This window comes from Macrosteles quadrilineatus, unplaced genomic scaffold, assembly GCF_028750875.1.
Source record: "Macrosteles quadrilineatus isolate MER2022 unplaced genomic scaffold, UCM_ALF_1.0 Scaffold_7__1_contigs__length_78375512, whole genome shotgun sequence".
Taxonomy (NCBI): domain Eukaryota; kingdom Metazoa; phylum Arthropoda; class Insecta; order Hemiptera; family Cicadellidae; genus Macrosteles; species Macrosteles quadrilineatus.
In genome coordinates this window covers 69,895,173-69,922,150 of record NW_026542600.1, presented here as the reverse complement: position 1 = coordinate 69,922,150, position 26,978 = coordinate 69,895,173, and the positions used below count along the sequence as shown (strand labels likewise).

Sequence of the window (26,978 nt, the reverse complement as noted above, 5' to 3'; positions counted from 1 at the left end):
AAGACGATGGCTTTAAATCGGAAAAAAGTTAGTGGTCTCAAAACTAACTAAAATTAACTAGTTGGTGGTAGGAAGACTAACTCAAAACAAAACCTTGATTAGATTTGACTACGGTACCAATATATCACCAATTATCATTAGCATTAGACTATTAGTTCAATTTTTGTTTACATGTTTATAATAAGTTTTTATTCATTTCCACGTTTTAGTCAACACTTCCCCCTATGTAAATCCTTGTCGTACTAAAAACTATACTCTTCAGTACCTACCAAAAACACAATTTTGGTAAGTATAATATTGCAAAAAAATATTTAATTAATTTATCTTGTTTAAAGGTTTTCATGAAGCAGTTGGCGATACACTAGCTCTCTCAGTATCTACGGCTGAACATTTGATGAAGATCGGTCTCCTCGACCCAGACACTTATGTTGAAGATAGGGAAACTGACATCAACTCTCTATACCTGATGGCTTTGGAAAAAGTGGCATTTTTACCCTTTGCATATATTCTTGACCTTTGGCGATGGGAAGTATTTAGAGGAAATATCACTCCTCCAGAGTACAATTGCCGATTTTGGAAACTGCGGTGAGTCGATCACAATTGTTCTGAAACTATAACTATCCTTTACTTATTTTTGTTTTATAGATGAAAAGAATCGTACATATGTTGTGAGAATGGATTTATTTACAGAGGATATTTTCTCTCTAAGCTGCTATGGTCAACTTTAGCTTAGTTTGCATTGGCAAAAATAGAAGTTTACGAGTCATCCGATCCCCTCACAGCTAGTTGTGACACAGTTTTAATATAAGCAGTGCTCGATTTGCGGGGGAACGGAGTTCCGGTACCTCTCTTTTGGGAAGATAAAAATTTTGACATAAATAGGTACTAATCACATTAAATAGGTTACAGTACCGGCACCTCATTTTTTTACACATCGAGCACTGAATATAAGTGTATTTTCAAACCAATAAAATGTTCAATTAGTATTTAACATAATTTAGTAAAATCATTAACAACAAATAAACAAAGTTACATACAAAACTAATTGTGTTGAGGTTATATCATATCGTTTTTGTGGTTTTCAATAATTTTTACATCCAAGCACAACTAAAATTGCAGAGAACTATTAAAATTGCGGAGTTCCGGTACCTCTCTTTTGGGAAGATAAAAATTTTGACATAAATAGGTACTAATCACATTAAATAGGTTACAGTACCGGCACCTCATTTTTTTACACATCGAGCACTGAATATAAGTGTATTTTCAAACCAATAAAATGTTCAATTAGTATTTAACATAATTTAGTAAAATCATTAACAACAAATAAACAAAGTTACATACAAAACTAATTGTGTTGAGGTTATATCATATCGTTTTTGTGGTTTTCAATAATTTTTACATCCAAGCACAACTAAAATTGCAGAGAACTAATAATCATAATTTATTTACATGTTTACATCATTGAAAACGCTTAACTTATTACATGACAAGATGAAAATGTTATAAGTTTGAAAATGTATTTTTCAGGCAAGATCTGCAAGGAATTGTGCCTCCTGTAGATCGTAAAGAGAGAGATTTTGATGCTGGGGCAAAATATCATGTTATTGCAGATGTACCTTACATAAGGTGAGGAAAAACTATGAAAGTTAGTGTTGATATCAAGAGTTACCATTAAGATCTTTAAATCTTAGTTTATTACTGTATCTTGTTCATAAGCAGAATCATTTATCGCATATAATTTCCTTACAAAATCTAAGCTGTGCTCAAATTAAGCTTAAATGATGGATACAGACTTTGATCATACAGGAACACGAAAACAATAATAAGTTTATCATAATGTAACAATTTAACAAAGATTTTATTTCCAGATATTTTGTCAGTTTCATCATCCAGTTCCAATTTCACAAGGCTCTGTGCATCAAAGCTGGACAATACAATCCCAAAGACCCTGCTTCTAAACCTCTCCATCAATGTGATATATACCAAAGTACTGAGGCTGGAAATTTGATGGGGTTTGTATGTTTATTATATATTTGAAAATCTAATACTTCTGAGTACTAACCAAATTGATATACACATAATATTTTACACACATTTTTATGTAAAATTACTTTTGTAGTAAAGTGGGTAGATGCAATGGAGGTTGAAATTACTAAATTGCATCATTTTGTATAGTACGATTATGTTTGTGATGGATACCGAAATGTTGAACTATTGATATATCATTCGTTTTTTTAATGTCTTGGGGCTTTCGGTGCAAAAAACTGTTCCTTGTGTCATCTTAGATTCAAAGTAGATTAATTTGAATCCAGTTTGACGACAATGCAACAAAGAAAACAGCTGATACAACAGATAACTTGAAATAATCTAAGTTAGCAAAATGTACCGCTAAGTCAACGACTCCAGCTGATTTTTACTCCCTAGAGAGTATAAAAGATTTTAACTCTCAAGAGGAAAAAAGATTTTAACTATCAAGAAAAACAAAACTTTAGACCTGCAATGCATGTATTGAAATCATGTGTTTTTGCTGCGGTACAAAAAGATAATTTTCTATCGTACAAATCTAAAATATGCATGTAAAGACAAAAAAAAAAAAAAAACAAACCCTCATTAAATCATCAATATAAACTAATTTTGTGTTTTTAAATTCAACAGTGACATGCTACAACTCGGTTCGTCAAAGCACTGGCAAGATGCTTTTGAAGCCATCACTGGACAAAGAAACATGGATGCTGGACCTCTTCTGGAATATTTCCAGCCTCTGCATGATTGGCTAATCAATGAAAACAATCGAACTGGTGAAGAGATTGGATGGTCCACCAATCATAAAAGTACGCAAATAATGATAATAAGTTAATTATTAATTTAGGATAAATATTTTAAAATTGAATACTAGCTTTGTCTAAAAATCTCATCTTTCTTATTGTTCACCATTTTGGTGCTGCAACGTTTGCTTGAAATGAAATAAATTATATATTAAGTAATAAGTTTAAGTTTGTGAACAGTTTACCATTTTACATTTTTTCATTTTTGTCTAAAATCTATGAGAAAACATATAATATTATTTAGATGTGTTCAGAAGTTGTTCTAATCAACCACTGTCTTTTTCAGTAAACTTTTGCCACAATGCTTTCCAAACAGAACCGACACCAGAAGCTAAACCAGTGGACGACGGATGTCACTATTTATTTGCTGATGAAAAAATGCATAAAGTTGCTATGCCAACTGAGAAGAAATCTGAAGACTTGAAGCAAGCAAATCGTTAAGCGAAGTATGACGTTAATAAGTGAACACAATAAAACAATAAATTATACTATTTATTTTGGGAAATATAACTACTTTAATTTTATTTAAATACTGTTTTTAAATATTCCGTTAAGCATTTAAATAACTTGAGAGTTCTTGTATATGAGTTTTCCTACAGATGAATTTTCAGGCAACTGTCATACTGGATATTTAGAAAAAATCTCCTCGGTACCTATTAAATTTTGGATTAAAATAAAATGCCTAGAAGTAAAATATAAAAAAGAATTAATCTCTTCTCAGAATTAGATTCATGTCAAGCCACTGAAGCCTAACCATGCATTGGACTATATCTTTTTAATGATTCTCCAATATGAGTAAAGAAATAGTTGCTCAGAGAAGTAAGAGGTAGGCCTACAGAGAATTTCAATGTTCTATTGAAGTTTTTTAAAGGGAATTTATTTCCAATATAAAGTTAAAATATTTTTAGTTACCATTTTTATTTGCTATAATAGCAGTGGCAGCGATAAGAACCCACAAGCCCACCCCCCTCTACCTATAATATTTCAATGAAAACATTATCACAGGTATTTCCACCTAAGCTTGCTCTTGGGCTTAGGACGGCGTTATCATTGTCTTCCATGATCGCTGCAAAATCCTGTATATCTTCATAGGTCACGGAAATATTATATTTTTGTTTTCCGTGACCGTGGCAAAATCGTGAATACTTCTGGCAGTCACGGAAACATTATCATCGTCTACCGTGATTGCAGCCTAACCCAGAACATCTCCTACAGTCTCGTGTAGACAACATCATCGTCTCCCGCGATCATGACCAAATCTTAAAGTTTCCTGGGGTGATGAAAAAATCATCTTTTTCCAGAATCGCGGCAAAATCCAATACATATCCTGCGGAAAAAAATATGTCATCATTGTATTTTGCGATAGCGTCAAAACCCTTAATATCCAGCATGTCATGGAACATTAATACGGTATCGTCTTCTAAATCTTGAACGTTTCCCGCAATCTTGTACACATCATTATTGTCTAACGCAATCACTGCAAAATATTGAACATTTCCCGGAAATATCATCATTATCACCCGCAGTGGAATGTTCTCGTCAACATCCACGATCGCGGCAAAAGCGTGAATCTTTCAATCGTGTGGGCCCGATTCTCACAGTCGCGTTCTGCAGTAGCGATGTTATTGCGGCTGTAAAAGCTCGGCTCAAGCTAATTTCCAGACTTTGTGCTAGATCCCTCAAGCTTGTAGGTCAGGCTTGGCTCAGCTCAAAAATCTATATTCTCTATTAAAAATCAACACTTTCCAAAGCAAACTGATTTTGAACCAACATATATTTGAAGGAGTTTAGGAACCATTGATTTATCCATGGGAAGGGGACTTTGGATCACAAAAACCTGTACTATACAACTATCATACAAATTTTTATTGTCTTGTTAGTATTTTGCTATAAAGGTTTGCTACAGATGATAATAAATCTACAATTTACTTTCTACTATAATACACTAATACAACTGTAAATAAAACAAGGAAAAATAGTAAAACAAAAAAGAAAATAACGAGAGAAAAGAGAACATAGCTAAGAGGAACCACGATTTGATTGTTCCAGTGTGTGAGATTATCAGAAGTGCTCGACTCTTGTTCTCTTTGTAATACATCTAGTTTCTGGAGTATTTGTAACAGGTATAGTTGATTTCCTTCCGCTGCCCCATCTCCTGTTTCAACGACTGTGACTGAAAGCTCGGTGATTGTTGTTGTGATCCAGTTATAATCAGCTGTTAGGTTGACTGCTTTCTTTCCACCATTTCGAGGAACGATTCCCATCAAAACATTTTCACAAACGATTGGACTACCATAGTCATTCTGGAATAAAATATATATATATATATTACTTTAAACAAAATAATGTAGATACTGATGAATTAGTTTCATATAGTCCTCGCCACCCTAAGATGAGGCAGCCAAAGGCCGCACTAGATATACGCCGTGCGACCTTGGGCTGCCACAACTTAGAGTGGCGAGGACTATAGTAACCAGGTTTTTAATTGACTTTGATGGTAAAATAGGTCACAGTCTAAATTATTTATCTTTAGTTTCCTTTCATTAAAATTTGCATTTTCATTAAAATGTAGGCCTACATCAGAGTCCTGTCTGATTCAAATTCCACTAGAAGGGATGTTAAGCTAATCTACGGTTGAGTATGAAAGGTGACTTTAAAATCAAAATAAAGCTACAGGAATGTGTTATGAAAACCAGGGGAATCCGCTACAACTAATTTGTCGTGATTGTGGGAGCAATATATCCCTTTTAAAGTGATTAAAATACATTTAATTTGCTGTTGCCCTTTTACTGCATTTTTGGCTTAAAAAAAAAATTTGTTTCTTAGCAGGGTCCTAATTTTGGTTCCTTTTAGCAAGATTGGAGGGTATTTCAAACATACACTGCTTGAAACATAAATGTATGTAACATACATTTATACAAAAATAATACGGTAAAATATAGTGATACTTGTATGACCACGTATGTATTGTTGCATCACGGACAGGCAGGTATTTAAATAATATTATTTAGTTTCATCTATAGTTAAACTAAGAATAAATTAAATGATAAGGTGGACTAATTCTTTGACTTCATACACTAATGATATGGAAAAGCTGAATTTTCCATTTTGAAAGACATCTTACCTTAAAGAACTCTGTAGTGTCATCAGCAAAACATATTGAATTAGGATCGTATGGGGAACATTCCGATAGCGATACAGGTTGCCATGTCAACCGAACTGGAAGTCTGCTTTCTGGCTCTGACTAACAAAGAGATTTTCAAAAGGAACAAGGAAAAAGATTAATTTAGTTAAGGTCAATATGCATAAGTAACCAAAGTTTCATCCCATAGTTTGCTTGACAGTTTACTATAGATAAGTTCACTCCTTGAGAGCTTATAGATTTACTCTATGGTATAACTCTTTAGAAACAAGGGGAGATTTCATTAAAAAGTCCATTCATAGAACTATATTTTGCTTAGAGTAAAAAATAGCTACTATATCTTCTAAAAAGCAAAAAGTGTTCATGCAAGTTCCTATTTTGAAAACATATTTAAATCACTATCAACTATGGGAGCCTACCAGTAGACCGACAAGATACTTGGTCGTCTGGCCACTAGACTGTGTTTTTTTAATTAAATAGATAAATACTGAAAATCAGTACGTCGACAAGTTATTTCATCGTCATTCCAGTTGACCGGCCTGTAAAACTAAATTATTATATACGAGAAACCAACTTGTCGTCAATCGACCCGACCGACTTACCACTTGCTCGTCTTTTAGGTGGGGATAGGGGGCAGAGTGGGAGGAGCTAACCGGGGATTACCCAGGAGTTTGAGGCGCTTCTCATGGTTGAACCACCTCGCTCGAGGCTAGAAGCCAGTATTGCCAACTGAAAGTACCAAAGCTCCGTCGAACACTACACACGCGGCGTGTTTATTGTACAGTCTGGCGTTTAGTTGACGTTGGAGCGCAATTCTAATAGATAGTTTCGTCGTTTCTATAGCAACCGTGCCGTGACCTTGTCCTTGGTCTCGCGCATTCCTCTGCCTTTGTATTATTTAATCTGCATCGAAAGATAAGACTCGCTTATATGCATTGACTATTGAGTCAAATAACAATTACATTCGGGGGTTTTGATCGTTTGTTTGGATAAAACTACGTACCGTATATTGAAGAATCAAATTTGTAGTGCGGTAATATGGTACCTGTGTATAATTATGGGTATCATGGAGGTCAATTTACCTCGTGTATATCAACAAAGTTTAATATCTTAAATTAATCCGAACGATTCATAGTAGCCAACAGGCACAAAGTAGTGTATAATGCAAGATGTAAATTTCAAACATGTGTAAGAGTAAAGTAAGAAATATTCGCAAGTTTACTGCAACAGTAGTTCGTTAGGATTGTCTATTTAAGAAAGTTATTATTTTACGTGTATAAGCCGTTCATCAAGCGTCATGAGAAAGAAAATATTTTATAGAAGTGAAAGTGTATATAAAATATCTATAAATAAAATTATAGTTTTCTCTGTGCATTGTTCAGGATTATGTATTTTTCGGTTATGTTTGAGTTTATACTTTAAAAAGCTTTTAATGTGTTATCTCACTTTCTGTCTGTCTGTTTGTCATGGCCCAGAAGGCATTTTACGTAGTCTTTGCATGTAAAAATGAACAAGAGTTCTTCTCCTGAAATACGAATACGAAATACGATAGGGATTTAAATAGTTTTTTTGTGTTCACTGAATTGGCAAGAGTGTATTTAGCCATTAAAACATGCATCGCTACTTTTGAAATAACCTGACTGATGACGTTCAAAACCCAATTTTGTGGATTTTTGTCAAGTTTTCTCCCCATGTCTACCACATACGTCTTTATCAAATACTAATCATCTGTTTGGAGAATACGACATCTATGAAATAACGAACATCTGTTTGGATGGATTATTTTTTTCTAGCTGTCACCGATATGTGTGATATGTAGATATCCAATGTGATATGTGGATATCACATTGGTGGATATCCACCAAGATCCATTGGTGGATCTTGCCTCAGATGCCTCTCTCTTTCCTCGATGGTGTATCTTGCCTCAGTTTACCTCCTCTTTCCTCATTGTTGTATCTTAGCCTCTCTCTTTCCTCGTTGGTGTATCTTGCCTCGGATAGTTCCAGACACCGGGCGCTTGGAGCGCTGAAATAGTTTCTTTCCGTAGTAAGTCAACGTCGTGTCGGCCGCTACGCTACGGCAGTGTGTGAGAGGCTGCTAAAGTGTCAGCATGTCGCTCCCATCGATATGTAGCACAATGGATCGCGCTACGTGAGCCAAAACGCGGACGCCCAGACACCATAGTCCGGTCAACCACTGGGGCTGCCGACGTATATCTGTATGTCGTCAGCACGGGTGTGTGGTTTGAACTGGTGTTTTTTTTGCAATGGTGCTGTTTAGTTTATATTTTTTATAATGAATTGAGTATACAGTAGAACCTCTTTAATCCGAACTAATTGGGACCAGGGGTAGTTCGGACTATTGAATAGTTCGGATTACAGAACATATTGTTGTTTTTACATAGCAATAGCTCAAACATGGCTAAAATTGATCAACATTTTTTTGGGAAAAGTGAAAAATGTTTTATAAAGTAAAATACAATGTTTATTTAATACAGTAGTAAACATGGTGAATAAACAGTACTGTAAATTAACTACAGTATACAATAAAGAACTGCTGTACTGTTTATAGAGTACAGCAATGAGGGGTTCGGATTAGTGGACGTTCGGATTATGGGGGTTCGGATTAAAGAGGTTCTACTACGTGGGACATGCCATGCAAGTGTGTTCTACTTCTACGATCTGTATTTGTCAGAACAGCTAAAACTATAATGAAGTTAGTTTGTTTTTAGTGAATTTACCATATAGGGAATATGCTATTACCGTAGTACTCATGGTAAGACCTAGACCCGGGGCAGATTTAATTTTTTGTTTTGAGGTCCCTAGAGGCCAAAAACACCATCCGTTCAAATGCATATGTATGTGTGTGTCCGTTAGCGCGATAACTCTTTGCACAATTGTGTAAACCTACGTTTATTCGTACGAGTTCGCGATCCAGCATAATCTGACCATGGAAACAGGGGTTTATGGGGGTTCTTTATGGGGTAAAAATGGGGTTTTCCATTTTTTGACCCTAAAAACAAAAAAAAATTGCAATTTCTTTTTAAACCGTTTTGAAGAGCTTAAAAAATTAATAATTTAGTATATTGAAGCGCTGTTGTATGCCTAACGGTTACGGAGAAATTTTAAAAATAGTATAATTTAAAACTCTCATGTTATTCTTATGGAGAAAATGAAAACTGTTGTAGTTTACTTGTCTATGGGTATATATTGATAAAATTTGGCAAATTAATTATTTTATCCTATACTATTGACATATATGGTCCAAACACACTTTTTACCTTCCCCGTAGCAGCAAACCTAAGCACTCGTTAAATCTAATGATATTTAAATTTGGAATAAATATGTCTTATTTATAGAAATATTTTAGTAAAAATGTAATCAGACAAGTTGAAATTCGCTTAGTGTGCAGGTTTGCTGCGGTGGGGGTATTAAACATATGTGCTGATAAAGAATCGATGTAGGGTACACATTGTGTTATATACGTTATATGTTATGTTATGTTATATATACGGTCGCTCCCCGGTTGAGTGAATTTGATACTTTCCAAATTTCTTCATTTGGAGTAAAACAAGTAGACTTCTTACCCCATTGTAAATCTTGAAGCTCGTTTTCGTGTCTAGTTCATGTACGGTGACACTGGGCGCTAGTGTTAACAAAATTGTGTTTCTATTATATCTTGGTTTGTGCTTTCCTGTTTAGTTATATAAATAGGACACGAGTTATTGTTTATGATTAGATCGTATTATTTGGTTAAATGATGTTTTAAATAATAACTGAAATAACAAGAAACTAATTGTAAACAAAACACGGCCTCTGCAGTACCGTACAGAACTATAGCCGAATACAGGATTAGGCAAAAGTCTGGAACCCCCCAGTTAATCTTTTAACGCGTTGCAGTAGAAAAACCAAACTCGGCATATATTTACAACATAAGAAATGGCACTTTTTCATCTAAGTTACAACTTTGCCCCAGTTTTTACAATGCAGCCCTGAATTTTCAAAATTAAAACCTATCATGTGAACCCTAATTTTAAAGGTTTTATCAAGACAAATCTAATGGCGCAAACCAGAGGTCAATATCGCAACCGTAATCAAAATGGCAGCCCAAGATAAAGCCTGGACACCCCCTTAACTTTATAACGCGTGGTAGTGGGAAAACCAAACTCGGCACATGTTTAAAACATAAAAATGGGATTTTTCATTCAAGTTAGAACTTGTACCCGGCCCCCAAAATGGGGTATTTTAGGGGCAGCACCAAATTTTCAAATGTAAACACCTATCATGTGACCCCTCATTTCAAAAGGGTTTCTCAAAACAAATTAAATGGCGCAAACTAGAGGTCAATATCGCATCCCTAATCAAAATGGCAGTCATTTTGAAATATCCCTTATTGACTTTTTAACAGGTTATAGCAGGAAAACTAAACGCAGCATATGTTAAACACAACATATGTTTGGACATACTCTCATAATACGGACTATTGCGTAGTATGAGAATTTGACCGAAGTTGGTCAACTTCGCTTTGATAGTGTAAGTGAGCTACAACCAATCTTATATAGTGCTTAGGTTTCTCATCAACATGATAACAGAGTTCTTTTTAGCGTGGGTTAATGAGATAACTAACCTAAGGGGCTTAAAAACTCGAATGCATACAAAAGAGCGTTCTACGTCCCTTGGTAAATAACCGAATCAAAACTGATAAATGCTGTTTCCTGTCGGTAACGAAATCAACACAACATAACCATTCATTGAAACCTGTTGTAAAGAAGCGATAAGAGGTGATATTATTTGAAGATGGGTTTGTTAAATATATATAGAATAGTTGGTAGGTATGTAAAAATGAAGATTAAAGGTTAAATAAATAAATAAATATTCGTTCGTTTGATTAATATAACTGAAAAGTTGTACATTTTGAACAATCAGCTGTAATAACCTACAATCATGCGTCCACTCATAACAGTGTTTCTTTCGGCTCTCTTTTTAACGTCTTCGCGTCAAGTAAAAATAATGATTGTGGAGGGTTTCACAAATGTAGCTAAGGTCACGGGAGATTTTACGATGTCATCGTGATCTCCATGGATGTTCACGGATGCTGCTGAAATTGTTTCGCTATATTTTGTGTTTTAGACTTCGCTTTATCTGCAAACTTCCACTAATGAGTGAGTCTGCCTCGGTGCCGTGACCGGTTAATGGTTGGTCTACTTTAAATTTTAAATGTTTTGCGTGCGTTGTGTTTGTGTATTTATTTAAATGTTTTTTAGACGACTATATCATGTATTTTTTTTTTCTTGAAATGTATTGAATGTGTTTATGTTTCATTACATAAAAATTGTATTTCGTAAAAATAAATTTACAACAAAACGCATTAAGGAATATTTGCAAAAGTCAAATAAGAAAACTAATAATCCTACACCTTGAAAGGTGAGTTGCCTAAAGTAAACATGTCAATTTCAAAAAGCTGGCTATAGTGCAGCGTCACAATTAAGTTAAAATTTGTATTTTGGTTTAATCAGACTAAAAATGTTTTAAAAGGGTAATACAACAAAAGGGCCTATTGCCATACAACAATAGCATTTTTTGTATTATCTAGGTTTATTCAGAAAACCCGCTCTTTGGTGTTATAAAAAACATTGATGCAATTAAAAAAGTAGCCATCTTGGGTGAAATTAATAACTTCACCCTGCAGATCGATATAACTAAAATTTCAATGGTGGCAAGAAAAGCCTCTAACGTGAATATGCAACTCAGAACGTACCAGTCGAAGGTAGACAGAAGTTTTGTTATAATATCACCCGGGCATTGTTAAAGCTAATTCCCTGATTTATGGCCCTCCCCGGCACATTAGGGGTGCCAATCAGTCGATGGTTCCGAATGGGGGAGGAAGTGAAAGTAGTGTCGGTGAGAAAGCGCGAACTGCTCCGATGTTCCTAGAAGGATATGGATGAAGTAGGCCTACTACACAGGGTGAATCACGTCAGGTGCCCACTATTGATTTCAGACAAACCGTTTGTTCCACAGTCATGAAATAAAAATTTTCCCACTAAACAAACTCAACTATAACTTCAAAATATTTTAAATGTTTTTTATACAGAATGTACCAAACCCAGAGGTTATCCCGTTCAAAATATCACAATTAGCCTATTGTCAAATGGGTGTAGCAAAATGTTTTATTTTTGGTTCTCTTTTTGGCCCTAAACAGGTGGGTCAACATTGTCTACAATATTTTCACTAAGCGGAATTTACACACATAAATAAAAGTGGCTTTTTTGAAATACCGAGTAAAAAAGAATGATTAATCCTCGATATTATGCATACATTTCACTACGAAAAAGCATAAATAACTTATTCCTTGTATGGGAAATTCACTAAAAGCAATTTGTAATTCGCTACAACCGCTGATACTTGACATATAATCGAAAAACATAAAGCAACAAACTCATCTGCAATTGCATGATTGTGACTTTTTAGCCTTTATGTAAGGATGTAGGGATGATCGAACTTACATCTGATCTTCTCTCTTGAGCAAGCATTATAAAAGAATCATAAGGTGATTAACATCATAAGTGAAGAAGGCAGATGACCTTCCCTAAAAATACTAGATAAACTCTAGTGAAAATAATCGTACCTTTCACGTATTCTGGACACATTGAAAAATATAGGCCTACTGTTATGTAGTTGTGTGTAAACGCTGATATTAAAAACCACAACAGACAGTGCACAAATGTTGATTTGTAAATTCATTTAACGATTTCAAAAAGTGTTATACTGTAAAACACGGATTTTCAACCAACAAAACAATGCAAATATTTCCATTCAAACCAAATAAATACAACCATGTCTATAAATAAAATAAAATTATAAATTAAATAATAATAAGATAAAATAAATAAAATATCTCTATAAAAATATCACATTTATTTCCTATTTAAATAGCATTAGTTTAACGAGTACACATAGGTTTGCTGCAAGAGGCAGGGTAAAAAGTGTTTTTGTGAAATGCCCCTCCGTAGTTAGGTGTAAAATAAATGCATTTCCAAATATTATCAAAAATATTTTCCTTTTACAGGAAATTACATCAGTTTACTTATTCTCCATAAGAATAACATGGAAATTTTAAAATTACATTTTTTTCATTTTTCTTTAACAATTATGGCTCTTAATAACGCTTTTAATAAAATTTTTACTGCTATGACTATAATACTAGTGCACCTGTTGCTCGAATTAGAGCAATTATTGTAAAGTATTACAGGCGATATTTCAAAACTAATAACATCCATATACTTCCCGATGACTGAAAAGAGTCAGCTCAAAGATAATGTAATCAATCACTCCACGCCGGTTATCGAAACTGAAAACGAACTCACTCTGAAAACGAACGCTCTTGTGTGTATCATGTGTTTACTTTGAACAGCTGTGTTATGCAATTTATACAAATCTTACTAATATTATAAATTTGAAAGTTTGTGAGTTTGTGTGTATGTTTGTGTGTTGCTCAATCACGCATAAACTACTAGACGGATTGGTCTGAAATTTGGCATGATGATAGCTAACATTTCCTATTAACATTAAGGCATATTCTTATCTCAAAAATCATTTCGGGCTCCGCCCCAGTGGCTCTATAGTTCCCCATGTTAACCTCATGAGTATTCATATTTAAAGGGAATTAAAGAATTTAGTCAGCTGTTTCAACTTTACAAGTTGGTTCTATAATATGCAAGAGCATTAAAAAGTTATAAGGTTTCCCAACTGGGTGCAGCACTATTATTATTTCGTTTTTGCATATATGACAACAGCTAATTTGAACTAAGCAGCAACAAAAAGCTGTGATACACAATGAGAACTGTCAAGTCAAAATAGGATTGTTTACAGTTAGGTTTGATATTTTTATTTCATGAATAATTTGAGATATTGTGCGAATGTTTGATAATTTATCTTTTCTATTGTTTAGGTGCAGTGGTAGAACATTATGGCAATGGTAGATGTGTTATATCATACCGTAAATGTTATCAAACTGTGTCCTCCCCCCATTGCAAACTCAAAGCTTAAGTATAGCTGCAATAAGCATTTTATACTTATATACCAACCCCGTACGAAGGACGGGTGCTCTGCTAGTTATTAATATGTTTAAGTAAACAAAATTCTTGCTTCATAAGAAATACATTGGGATTTAGATGGTCTTTGGGGCAAAGCCCGAGGACTTTTTTGCTGGAATTGGTGAAAGGGGGCGTAAAAAATACTTAATTTTGACACATCATTTGTAAAACTCCGTCCATTATTAACGGAGGAGTAGTGTTTCGTATAAATCGCCTTCACGTATTATATATAAGGATATCTATTTAATTATTATAGAGACAAATTAATTTGCTTTAATCTATAGTATGTTTTTGGTTTGTAATTAATGAATGATAAGTGATTTATTAGAATTGTATATATGCTCTGCTATTTATTTAACATACTTCTAAACTGGTTTACACTTTTCTGATTAACGATCTATTACAGTTGTATACGTCATTTATTTACTTATACTTACTTTCTACTTACTTATCTACTTATACTTATAGATGATCTGAACATTTTATCTTTGTTCGCGGAGAATTCTAATTTAACTATCCTATTGACACCACTTTCTTAGCTGTAATGAAATGTTCAAAGTCAGTTTTTACAAATAGATTTCATGTAATTCTTCAATAATTTAAATGTAGTAGCTAAAAAACGTGTATTTAATTGAAGTAAATTAATATAGGCATATTTATATTCACTGTACTGTATATAAACAAATATCGATTGAGAAACAAACAATTACACGTAATAAAAAACCTCATTAGTCCGCTGCATTGTGATAGCTGGAAATCATCGGAATAAAAACCGCCGCTACAAGATACAGAAGTTGGTACGCCTACAGCGCCCTCCACAGCTGCGCGCGCCGCTGGCACTGCTGCTCAACACATCCCCACCTAAAAGACGAGCAAGTGGTATGTCGGCCGGGTCGATTGACGACAAGTTGGTTTCTCGTATATAATAATTTAGTTTTACAGGCCGGTCAACTGGACTGACGATGAAATAACTTGTCGACGTACTGGTTTTCAGTATTTATCTATTTAATTAAAAAAGACGGTCTAGTGGCAAAACGACCAAGTATCTTGTCGGTCAACTGGTGGCCCCCCATCAACTATCACACAAGAAATAACAAAAAGTTTGAGTTTCAAAGAATTCTTGAGAAAATTTGAAACCGAGTCTAATTATGAGGGTTGTATGTGAATTAAGGTTATCTATCGTCTATTGAATCTAATTTTTAGTATTATTGTATTTTATTTATTTATTATTTATTCATATTTATATTATTATATTTATATTATTTATATTATTATTTATTTATTTATTTGTATTTTATTACAACCCACCTCTCCTATGCTCCCCCCTCGACGTTTCACGCTCAACACTACGTTGTCTTTATTTATTGTTTACATATTGTTCTTTATTTATTGCCTAACATTGTCATGGTCATACCTTCAAAGACGGGTGGTGGATATATCCGCGGACAGGTAGCGGATATATCCGCATAGTTAAAAACGAGTAAAAAGTTATTTTGACAGTATGAAGTGTTCCATTGTGTTTATTTTATGTATACTTGTAAAACAAAACACAAATAAGGAAAAAAATTTTTATTTTTTCCTTTAATTTTTCCTGTTCTATGTCACGATTTTACCCGTCCGGGAAGGGTTAAAAGGTTTGCAACCATTTATGATTTATTGCTTTATTGTGGAAATATTCGTTTTGTATATTGATTCAAGGCACCATGAGTTTAAAAAGAAATCAATTCCAAGTGATTGATACTATAAACCAAGTTATTGAGTATAGTCCAATGTCAATACATCCTGTACATAAATATTGTACACAGCAAATAAACACTCACCCACCAAGAAGAAAAGACACACCCTTGTGGGTCATCCCAAGTCCCATTCAGAGTAGTCGAATTCAACTTTGGTCCTTTGTCTGCAGGAATGTACTGAAAAATAAACTGAATTACTCAAAAGATTGAAAATCACAAAAGTTTAAATAACTTTTGAACCGTAATTTTTAAAGCATTGGGAGTTGTACTATTTTTTTAGAGTTTAAAGGATTATAATATATTTTTATCAAAATTATTTGGGCTGTTTGAGAAAATTCAATTTTCCTGTTATTTTATGGTTTCAATGGAAAAACAATTGTTAAAAATAATCCCCGGAGGTACCATGGGTACCCACATACCAAATTTTGAACCACAAGTAATAGTTCGTAGTCTGTAGCTCGACTGTACACATCCACACACACGTAATTATCACTTTGAAAAACACTTATTTGGGTTCAGCAGGAGGTTAAACTGATATTTTGACCCAATTCCAAACTTGAAAATTTTGACAAAAACAATTTTTTTCTTCAAATTTAATAGGGAAAAAATTAAAAGTCATCAAGAACAGCTTAGCCCAGTTTTGACCCATCTAAAAAAAAACTACTGACATTTCTAAAAGTCAAACTGGAAACAGTGTTTGGAGAACACTATAACTGTTTAGCTAACCAGCCAAATACACTTATCGATCAACACTGTTAGCATCGATAGCACTGTTAGGTTTTCTCATCATATTTTATTTTGACAAGAAGTTCACTATTTGTAATATAATTTTTACAGTAAAAACTAGGTGAGCACTATAAGCATACGCAGCTAACCAGCCAACTCCTCAATAATGAGTCAAATGAATAAATTGAATTAGTATCTAAATTGAATGTATTCTGAAAGTGTTTTGTTTATTTACACAATGTCATTACATCCTAATAATATACTGAGAGCTAAATCGTAATATTAAAAATCAAAACAATATAATACTAATAATAAGTTAGTGAGTCGGTGGCTCAGTCGGTAGCGTCGCGGACTTGGGCCCAAGGTTAAAAGAGGCCGCCAACCTCTTAAAAAAAATTTAAAAAAGTAATGTTTACCCTCCCAAATTCAGTTAAAAGTTAATTTAAAGTTAAGTGCATTCTTTTGGAACCAAAAAATATGTTGGCCATGACCTGAATTTCCCCCCACAAGAATGCCATAAAACTAGTAAAGAACATTTTTGAAATGTAATTAAGATACCTTGACAATAGCCACATCATATGTGGTTGGATCAACCATGTATTTTGGATGTATTGAAGCGTCCGCAACCTCTCCGATGTTGAATAATAAACTTGCTCCTCCCCCGTAGAGAACAGCATCTTGAAGAAATTTCTGAATCCTGAAAAATGTTCTTGTGAAACTTCACTTATAGTGTAATTGAATCAGATGGTTCGCAAAATACTAAAATAGTTGTAAAACCTTTAATATTTGAAGATATATTTAATTTTATACAAATTAAGATCTATAAGAGCTAAAATTTAGTTTACTTACTTTACTTCTCTCTCTAAATGTTTCAATTGACTAAAGAAAGATTGAATGCATATAATTGAACCACTTTTATTATCACACACAATGATTAAGACTCTCGAATTTGGACACAGTTATACAGTCCATACCTGCATACCTCTAAATTAAGACTTTCGACATAATAGACCAATTTTTAGTATAATTTCAAGTGGTATTTTTAGTTTGTGGTTAATATTTAATTTGTTATGAGTGTTTCAAATGGAAAGTAGCTTTTGAGTTTAATGTCCTTTTCATGTAGGTATTAAATGTGCATTTAAAATTTTCATTATTTGAATATAGGTCAAGTATTCCAAGTAAATGGAAAGTTAAGGTTATATGAAAGTCTACAAGAAGTATTTACACACAAATACCACCAATACAAACAAATTGATTACTACTTTAAATTTATCAGGCTCTATTCATTAGTACAGTATTAATAATAGTGTAAGTGTTTTATTATTACCATTTATATAGCAGTTTATATCATTGATATGACACAATGTTTGACAATCTAACTTTGGTTTAAACCCTCATTAATCCAGACTAAATTGTGAAAATTCAGGTTAAAGTAAATACACACTTAATCTGAAGAAATACAGAAGTATTTGGGACTGTTTAGTTCCCCTCACAGCAAGACATCTTTTGCAAAAAAAACATTTAATAGAGTATTTTGAATCTAGAGCTGTAAATTGTGTGTCAAAAGTTCTGTACCATATTTTTAAAGAAGCATCTCTGTTGTACAACACCATTTATATAGCATTGTCACGAAAACAAAAATTTTAAAATGTATTATGCATTTTAAATCTTTGAAAATAGTTACATAGCCAAAACTAAAAGGAAATTCAAATAGCATATTTTTTAAGAGATTACGATTCTATACAACTTGTTCATATAGCTACTATAAATAAATTTTCTGCTAAAATGTTTATTTGCCACATAAATATATATATATATATATTTTTTTTCTATAACAGAAAATGTACACTTTTTTGAGAATGACTAAGTATGAAGATGTAATAAACTGCTGTCAAATGGTTTGTCCACAGTCCAGAATAATGATGGTTTATTAGTTCTTAACACAACTCAAATGAAGAGAAAGAATATATTCTTACCCTCCGAACTCGAGCACACAAGTAGCTGATGTTATGAGGAATCCGTTTGAAATAACAGCTCCTCCGCATTTAGGATCTTCTTCGCACTCACTAATCAAAACCTTGGAAAACAAACGATAAACTTGCAGAAAATGTACTGATCTACAAAAAATATATGACCTACAAATGTATTGGGTATTAGTATGTGAATAAGAGAAATAACATTTATTGTTGGTATATTATTGCAATTGTATAGCTTGGGGTTAAGGGATGGGGGTTTTGAGGTTCTAATAAACCCTTTGGTTCCTATGGTGTGTAGCTATCAACTTAGTTTTAATAGATTACTTTATATTTTAGATGGGACTTTATTATCAAGTTTCATACGAGCATGAACATAAAGATTGAAGATGATAATTAGTTTGACGAATGCAAAGGTTTGAGATCCAAAGAGGCCAAGGACAATAACATTACAAAAGCATTGATTAATGTATAACCAAACAACTTTGAGCGTTTCGTGTTTTGATTAGTTTCTATGGCTAAAAACTTAACAGCACTATGTGGGTTGAGTAGAACTACACTATTTAAAAAGCACTCTTTTTTAAGTTCAACTGTATTTAGTTAAGTGACAAACAAAATATATACCATCATTAGTACACAACTCCACTTGTGAAACTCACAATGTGATTTATCAACTGTGTAAATATTGTTTTGTAAATTGGACAGATTTCAAACTATTTGTAGATTTAAATGACAAGCAGATTCTGAAACGGTTCCATGATAGAAGAAAGCATGGAAATCAAATTTAACAATGCTCATTAAAACCGAAACTTTGATGGGTGCTGTAACCTTTATCATTAAAAAAATCAATTTACATTGCAATGCAACTCAATGTAATTATTTTGTTTTCTATTATCCTAAATTGACACAGTTACCCTGGTTTAAATTTGAGATGATAATTTCTCAAGAAGTTATTCTGATCCCCTCTGTTTATACTAGTCTAATTTCCCAACGGGAATTTATCTTCTACTCTTAGTCTTCACGGTAGGATCTAGATACAGGACCAGTATGTTTTTTTGTTTAACCCTTAAACTCGCGCTCGGGGGTATGACATACCCCCACGTACGTTAATTTTGCAATAATTTTACAAGTATGGTGGCAACCCCGATGAGCATAACAGTAGCTTCCTAAAATAGCATATGCTATCATCTGGCCGCAGGGTTGTTAGTCTTGACCAAGTGATTGACCTGTTATCACCCCCCTGGGTCTGGCATACCCCCACGCGAGTGCTTGTATTACCAGTACAGTGTTCATTAGGGGATCCAGCGTACCCCCGCGCGCGTAGTAGTGTCTCAGATTTATTATCATAATTAGTATTAATAACTTTATCATGATAATTTTGATAGTATTGAAAGTTTGCCAAAAAACTTATTATCTGTAAACCAATTGGATGGAAATGTCCAACCATAGAGTCCACTGATCTAGCCTCCCATTGCAAAGGCATGTCTGCTTTGATAACCGTCTTCCTTGGACAAAAAGACGCCAAGACCAAATTTAAGTGTAAAACCTTAAAAAATCAATATTCCGGGGGGAAATTTAAAATATTTGTGAAGTGTGTTTAAAAGTACTTCCAAACCAACCACTGGACGAGGATTTTTGAAAAAAGCATACATTATCAAAGAATTTTTTCAGTTTTTAAATTTTTTTTCTGTATTTTCTACAACCCAGGAAATGTATTAATTCATGAAATATTTACTGTTTCCATACAAATACTTTTGTAAAATTAAAAATAACATTTGTTTGCAATAAAAACTTGTTTAACTACAATTTCCCCTTCTTAAACACCATTATTACATTTCATAATGAAAAAATTAATAAAACACTAGCCATATGAAGAAAGGAAAAAAGGGGTTGTTTGGTAGGGAGTTAGGGTTTATCCAATAGTCAATGGTTTAACCCAAAAATTGATTTTTTGCTTCTTTTGCCCAATTAAAAAATTTACTATTTTTAACATTCTATCAAACTTAAGTTTTTCCAGGCCCGTTTTTGACAATGTCAGCGCCCTAGGCACAACTAATAGTAGCACCGTTTGCATTGTATATATATAAAAGGGTGACCACTGACCTGGTAATCCGGGAATTATGCATGGATTTTTTTGAACTGCGAATTATGCGTGAAAGATGTATTTCTACTTCTGAGAGGGATGATCAGAACTTTGCCCTGATCGCAGAAGACGATGATAATTTCTAGACGACTGCAGGAAACAGTCAGAATTTTGCCACGACCGCGGAAGACGATGATAATCTTCACACGACTGTGGGATATGATTAACATTTTGACGCAATCGCGGGAGGCGGTTACGAAGTCTTCACGACCGGAGGAGATGATAACGATCTCTTCATTAACGAAGGAGATTCAATAATGATATCAGCCGAAAGGGATTTTCAGAATTTTACCGTGATCGCGCAAGACAATGATGATATCCACACAACCGAGGGAAAATATCAGAGATTTGCCTCACTTTGCGGTAGACAACGATGATCTCCTCACGACCGCGGGATATGTTCATATATTGCCGCGATCAAGGAAGGCGATGATTATGTCTACACGACCGTGGGAAATATTTGGAATTTTTCTGCGATCGCGGGAGACGATAATGATGTCTATACGGCCACGGGAGACGATAATGATGTCAACACGGCCGCGAGGGATTATCAGACGTTTACCGCAATCGCATGCAAATACAATAACCAAATTATTTTTTTATTTTCCAATTTTTGGCACCCCCCAAAAGAGCCAATTGCCAACGCTAGGTACGTGCCTACCGTGCTCATTCGGTAAATCGGCCCTGAGTTTTTCTTCTCTAAGCCCAAAAATGTTATGTTTAACAGTCTAAGCATAAGTGTTGTAAAATTTCTCGTCAGAAAACATGTGGACTAAGTGAATTTCCATTTGCCTGATTGATGTTCAGTAAAATATATCTTTTTGTCTCTGACATTGCTTCAATATCTTCATTTACATTTTTTTTCTAACTTTTTTGAATTGGTAACTTTTTCTCAAATTTACTGTTCTTGTTGTATTTTTTGTAACTTTTTAGTTTTAGTTTTTATAACTTATTGATTGACCATGCATCTGTTCACCTTTGTAATGCCTTTGTAATGAAGAATGTTTTATGCAATAAAATACTTATGACTTAATATGTCAGATGTATTCCTTACTAACCATCTGTCTTTCGTATAGGATTGATGATGTTTATTTATAATGTGCTTGTAGCCGTACTTTGCAATTGCAATGGGAAAAGGACACGAAAGAGGAAAATTAGGTTTTTAAAAATCTACTATATGAACTAGTTCCACATCTACCATAGATTTTGGAAAGAAACTGTAATTTTATAACTTAAGTAGGCAAATATTTTAGTAAAAATCTCATCAGGCAAGGACATTGACTTAGTCTGCAGGTTTAGTGCGGCGAGAGTATTATGTCTTTTAAATGCTTAAGTATTTAAAAGAAGTTATTTACAGTGTTGTTCCCTTAGTTCTAACTTTATAACATCAATAAAAATTTGTCCTGAAACTCATTCTTCATAATTTAAAATTATGGTTCGGATGCCGATTTCAACTACAAAGATCAAAATATTTCCTATTATTGGTTATAATATTTTCACTTCATCGGAATCAAATCAGGTAGTAAAATCTGCGTTTGTTACAAGACTGTAATATATTTTATAGGATGAAAACCCAAGATGAGACAGGTTAGGCTAAAATGATGTGAACAATTTGTAAAACAATTAACAATTAATGCGTTTGCAAGAACCTTGGGTTCAGACCATGTACAGTAGACTCCCTCTTATCCGGACTCCTCGGGATGGAAACCAGTCTGGATAACGGTTTTCCGGGTAAACCGACGTCCCCAAAAACTTGTTAAAACGGACCGTTTGAATGCATACTGTATACAGTATTTGACTTAAATTTAGGAGAGCATTGTATTTACACACGTGATCACTGGTCCCAAATCTTTCCCACAAGAACAGTCGTTTTAGTACCGGCCACTTCCTGCCGATCTAGTCCGGTTAAACCGATATGCTGACACAAATTTTCCGGTTAAAGAGATGTAATTTCCGCTGAGTGTAGTCCGGTTAAAAGGTGTCCGGATAAGAGGAAGTCTACAGTAAATAAATTCTCAAATAGCAACATTGCGGTTATTTATCTTTGAGTCTTCTTGACAGGAAAAACAGCTTAACAAAAAAAAGAAGATATTTATTTCACATTTTTTATTTTGAGGAAATAAACTTGTTGCTGCCCGCATTAAACAATTATACATACAAGCTTTTTTATAATGAATTAGACCTGGAAATTATGTAGAAAAGATTGCAAATTATTAGATCCGGAGTTCCTTGTAGGACGATATAAAATTACAGTAATTATAGTTAATCACTACGAAGCATACCTGATAAGGAAATTCACTGGGATCAACAGCAGTCTGCCTTATGAGTTGACTTCCAACCAACAAAGGCAATGCAAAGAACCCTGGGAGCAGGATCAATATAAGCCTCTAAAAATCAAATTTCAATAGCTAAATAATTCTACCCTATCATGTAAGACAAAAATTGATAATTTGTATAGATAATAACATTAAATCAATTTGGTTGATATGTGATTTATCCTACAGTATTGTTACCAATGAATCTATAAAACATAAACAAATGTATAAGTGAACAATATAAATTTGATAATCTTGAGTAATAATGCCTCCATAAAAGATCTCTCAAAGACGTAATATTAATTTAAAGGAGTCAATAGTCTTTATTCAGCTATAGTAATTTCCCATATTTTTGGCCCCATTTACTGTGAAGATAAATTAAACATTTTTATTTTTAGACTATGGTGATCCAGTTTTAATTTAGCATCTTGAATTGTGGGTATGACATTCTCGATTTTCCATGAATATTTCAAAATCAATTTGGTTAATAATTTGTGGTGTATAGGAAGCCGGTAGCCTGGTCAGTGATTCATTCTTGTAGCTCTATCTCTGTCTAAACTTTTAATTGAAGAAAATATACAAATCCAATGGCATAAAAGAACTTATTTTAATGTACTGTTCATTTTGGTTACAAAATTGAAGTAAATCGGAAAATTTTCTAAACATGTTTGAAATAAGGCGTAAGAAATCATGTTCTTTTATAATCATATATAGTAACTAAAGGTTCTATAACAACTCTTTAATAAAAAAATATATTTAAAATTTGGGTATTCTTTATGAATTGCCCTTTATATACGGGTATGGTTCTTAAGATTATGTGTAACGAAAAAAACAAAAAATAAAACTAGTAATGTTTCAGATATTTTTTTACCTGACTCGACAAAAATGCTCGTATAGTAAAATTTACTTTGCCGACTTCAGGTTCTATTTACGGAAAAGAATTTGGAATTTGATGAAGTGTAAAGATTGTGCAGAATTTTTTCTCTAAAATAAACATGGTTTGTGACTTTATTATTTGAGGTTTGTTGAATGAAATCTGCTGCCTTAATACAGGAAATTTACTGCAGGTAGAGCTACAGTTCTAGTTAAATGTTTCTTTAAAAAAATGAAAGTTTGGAAACATAACCTGTAGTGCAGGTAGGTAATGCAGGTCATGTACTAAATTACATGAAAATATCTAAGTTTGAATTCTAAGTTTTCAAATCAACTTCAGTAAAAAAAGTGTAAGTAAAAAAAACATTAAATGAAAGTTTTAATTCACGGTTAATACAGGATCTACACTTTTTTTGTTGTTCAATCAAAACTAGATGATAACCTTTAATTTTTTATGAATGTTTTTTATTCAAATTTAAATTAAATACCCCCTCCGCAGCGAACCTGCCGACTAAGGGAATTTCTACTCCTACTACTGATTTTCAATTCATAACATTAGGTTTCACGAGTACCTAGGTTTGCTGCTATAAGGAAACTAATAAAGTGTATTTTTTAGTAAAATATTAATAGTTTAGTATAAAATAAATAAATTTGCCATGTTTGATCAAAATATATCCATAAACAACCAAACCACAACATTTTACAATATTCTCCATAAGAATAATATAGGAATTTTAAATTAAATTTTTTTTAATTTTCTCCGTTACCAATAACCGTACAAAAACACTTTGATATACTAAATTGTTTTTTTTAAGCTCTTTAAAAAGGTTTAGAGAGAAATTGGGAAATTTTATGTTTTGAGGGTCAAAAATGAGACCTGTTCCCATGGTCCGATCATTCTGGTTTGCGAACTCATTCATGTTTATCCCGCCTTACACCTTTAAACAAAATTTAATCAAAATTGGACAAAAATTACTCAAGTTATCACATTCACGGAAACATATATAAATCAAATCTATATATATATACCTATATATCTATATAAAAATTTGAACGAATAGTTTTTATTGGCCTCTGGGGGCATCAAAATTAAAAGGTAAATCGGTCCCGGGCCTAGGTCTTACCACGAGACCTACGGTAAATAAATGACAAGAATTTGTTGTGAAAGTGTTGTCTATGTAGAACAAAAATAAAATAAAACTAAATAATTACTGTTTTTTCCCAGGAAATATTTATAGTAAATAGACTCTTTATCCTCAATGTAACAAATATCTTTTTGCTAATATCCAAATAAATTTTCTTTTGATTTCTTTTTTACATACCACATACTTATTTTTCTATCTAAAAACTATATGAATTCCTGTTCAATTGAAAAGTAAAATTTAAAGAAATAAACAATCTTAAAATGATATACAAGTCTTACAAACTGTAACTCATAAAACTATATTTTATCATAACATAAACAGTCACCAAAAAGAGAAGTTTCAAATTAACCAAAATTAAAAATGTAATTATAAAGTACTTAACAAATTAAAAGAAGGAACCATTGAGAAAATAGAAGGAAAACCACTTACATAGTATAGGTGTTGCTTCGTACATGGCCTTATGGTTTACGGTTTACGATTGAGCTGCTGTACCGATGTGCCCTTGCTGTTATCAAGCTTTACACTGTTGGCGTAGGAGTATGTATGTATGCTCTCTCACACTTACGTGAGATGTGTCAATGTACAATTGTACCTTCACAATCTCAGTCAGAATGACAATCATTTTAAAGCTTTGTTTACACAAATGGATGTACAACTTCCAATTTATTTAGGTCACTATTTAAATTACACCTATGAAACTCATGAATTAGATTAACCCAAAACTGTCAGCCATTTATGAATAATTTGAAACAATTAATTAGAAATTGTAAACACCTTTTCTACTTTTTTAGGATGTATTTGACTGAGATATTGTGTAATGTAAATGTGTGGGTTTATTTATTGACAATTTATTTATTCGTGAATGTAAGTTTATTAAATTGTTAGTCTAATAATGAGTTATAAGCTTTGTATAAATGCCTATTTTATACTGTATTCGTTCAAACAATACAGTTTTTGGTTTGATTTGATCGGCTGCTTATGTTCAAAATTTTTTCTATCAAATTGTTTTTGGGACAATATTATTTTATAATGTTTTGGGTTGGACAACAGCTTCTAGGAGATGAAATTTTAATGTTTTAAAGTTTTGTTTTGCTTCCAAATTTTATTACACTCAAAAAATGTTGTCCTATTTTTTCATAACCTAAATTTTGTATATAGCAAATAGCTGTATAAGTTTGTGCAAAATAATGATTGTACAGAAGCTAAGGGGCTTAGCGGGTGCTCTAGTCGTCAAAAAGGATAACACATTTTCTCTTGACGTTTAACAGTTGTAATCACAGACTTCATAATTTATCAAAATTGCTAGACATACTACAAATTCAAGCAATAGTAAAAAAATTACTCAGGTTGATTTTCATTTTGTTAATTTTTGTCATTAATAAATTTTTCTAAACATATAAGGTTTTTTTAATAAATATGTTTATACTTGTAAAAAAAAAAAACACAAATATTTAGTTTCTTTAATAAAATCCATCCATTCCAAGAGTAGTTTTTTGGAGCTACCATTAAACCGAAAATATGAAATTATTTGACAAAATAGTTTATGAAATTCCGTATTTTATTTTGCATCACCCCACTATCATTTAACTGGACTTTGGACTTGATAGGCTTAATGAACTTAAAACTGCAATACCTTGAATTTTACAATTAAATATGTAAGCATATTGAAGTAAAGACTCTGTAAAATAATAATTTTATGAAAATTCTAGGACAGATAATAACACCATAGGACAAAATAGAGAGCCTATTTCAGGACAATCAAAATTTCAGGTTTTCAAGAAGCTGATTATTGTAAACTATTCGATGGTATAAAACAGATTACGTTCTTCCACTTTTATAGGATAAAATTGGGAAGTACATAAAATTGGTCTGGAAAAATGTACCTTAAGCCTTTCCATTGTATTTTTAAAAGAAGGCATAATATAATAAAGATTTGTCAAAATCTAATGCTTGATTCTTACTGTAGCAATATACCTTTTTCTAGCTATAAGAATTAAAATATCCT

General features: G+C 32.9%; 2 protein-coding genes across 5 annotated transcripts in view; one reads left to right on the top strand and one right to left on the bottom strand.

Annotated features, from left to right (window-relative positions):
• Positions 1 to 3,355, top strand: part of LOC128998498 (angiotensin-converting enzyme-like) — a 38,280-nt gene extending 34,925 nt beyond the window's left edge. For all 4 annotated transcript variants that reach the window (XM_054424657.1, XM_054424656.1, XM_054424658.1 and 1 more), the window contains exons 10-14: positions 336 to 585; positions 1,528 to 1,626; positions 1,869 to 2,012; positions 2,656 to 2,831; positions 3,112 to 3,355. In XM_054424657.1, the coding sequence (XP_054280632.1) occupies positions 336 to 585; positions 1,528 to 1,626; positions 1,869 to 2,012; positions 2,656 to 2,831; positions 3,112 to 3,266 (824 nt within the window). In that variant the 3' untranslated portion in view covers positions 3,267 to 3,355. The remainder of the gene's footprint in view (positions 1 to 335; positions 586 to 1,527; positions 1,627 to 1,868; positions 2,013 to 2,655; positions 2,832 to 3,111) is intronic.
• Positions 3,356 to 4,701: 1,346 nt separating this feature from the next.
• Positions 4,702 to 25,586, bottom strand: LOC128998594 (inactive serine protease scarface-like). The gene is made up of 7 exons (XM_054424802.1): positions 25,403 to 25,586; positions 22,923 to 23,002; positions 18,501 to 18,601; positions 17,083 to 17,221; positions 15,883 to 15,975; positions 5,950 to 6,069; positions 4,702 to 5,128 (listed from the first exon to the last, which is right to left on the bottom strand). The coding sequence occupies exons 1-7, from the start codon at positions 25,425 to 25,427 to the stop codon at positions 4,751 to 4,753; spliced, it is 936 nt and encodes a 311-aa protein (XP_054280777.1). The 5' UTR covers positions 25,428 to 25,586; the 3' UTR covers positions 4,702 to 4,750.
• Between the last annotated feature and the right edge of the window lie 1,392 nt (positions 25,587 to 26,978).

Bases quoted from the DNA above. Each gene is read 5' to 3' on its own strand.
- LOC128998594 (XM_054424802.1), bottom strand. From the start codon at position 25,427: ATGTACGAAGCAACACCTATACTAT. The intron at 23,003-25,402 runs GTAAGTGGTTTT...TCCTGCTCCCAG, and splicing joins CGAAGCAACACCTATACTAT to GGTTCTTTGCATTGCCTTTG. The intron at 6,070-15,882 runs GTGAGTGTTTAT...TCTCTTTGTTAG, and splicing joins GTGTCTTTTCTTCTTGGTGG to TCAGAGCCAGAAAGCAGACT.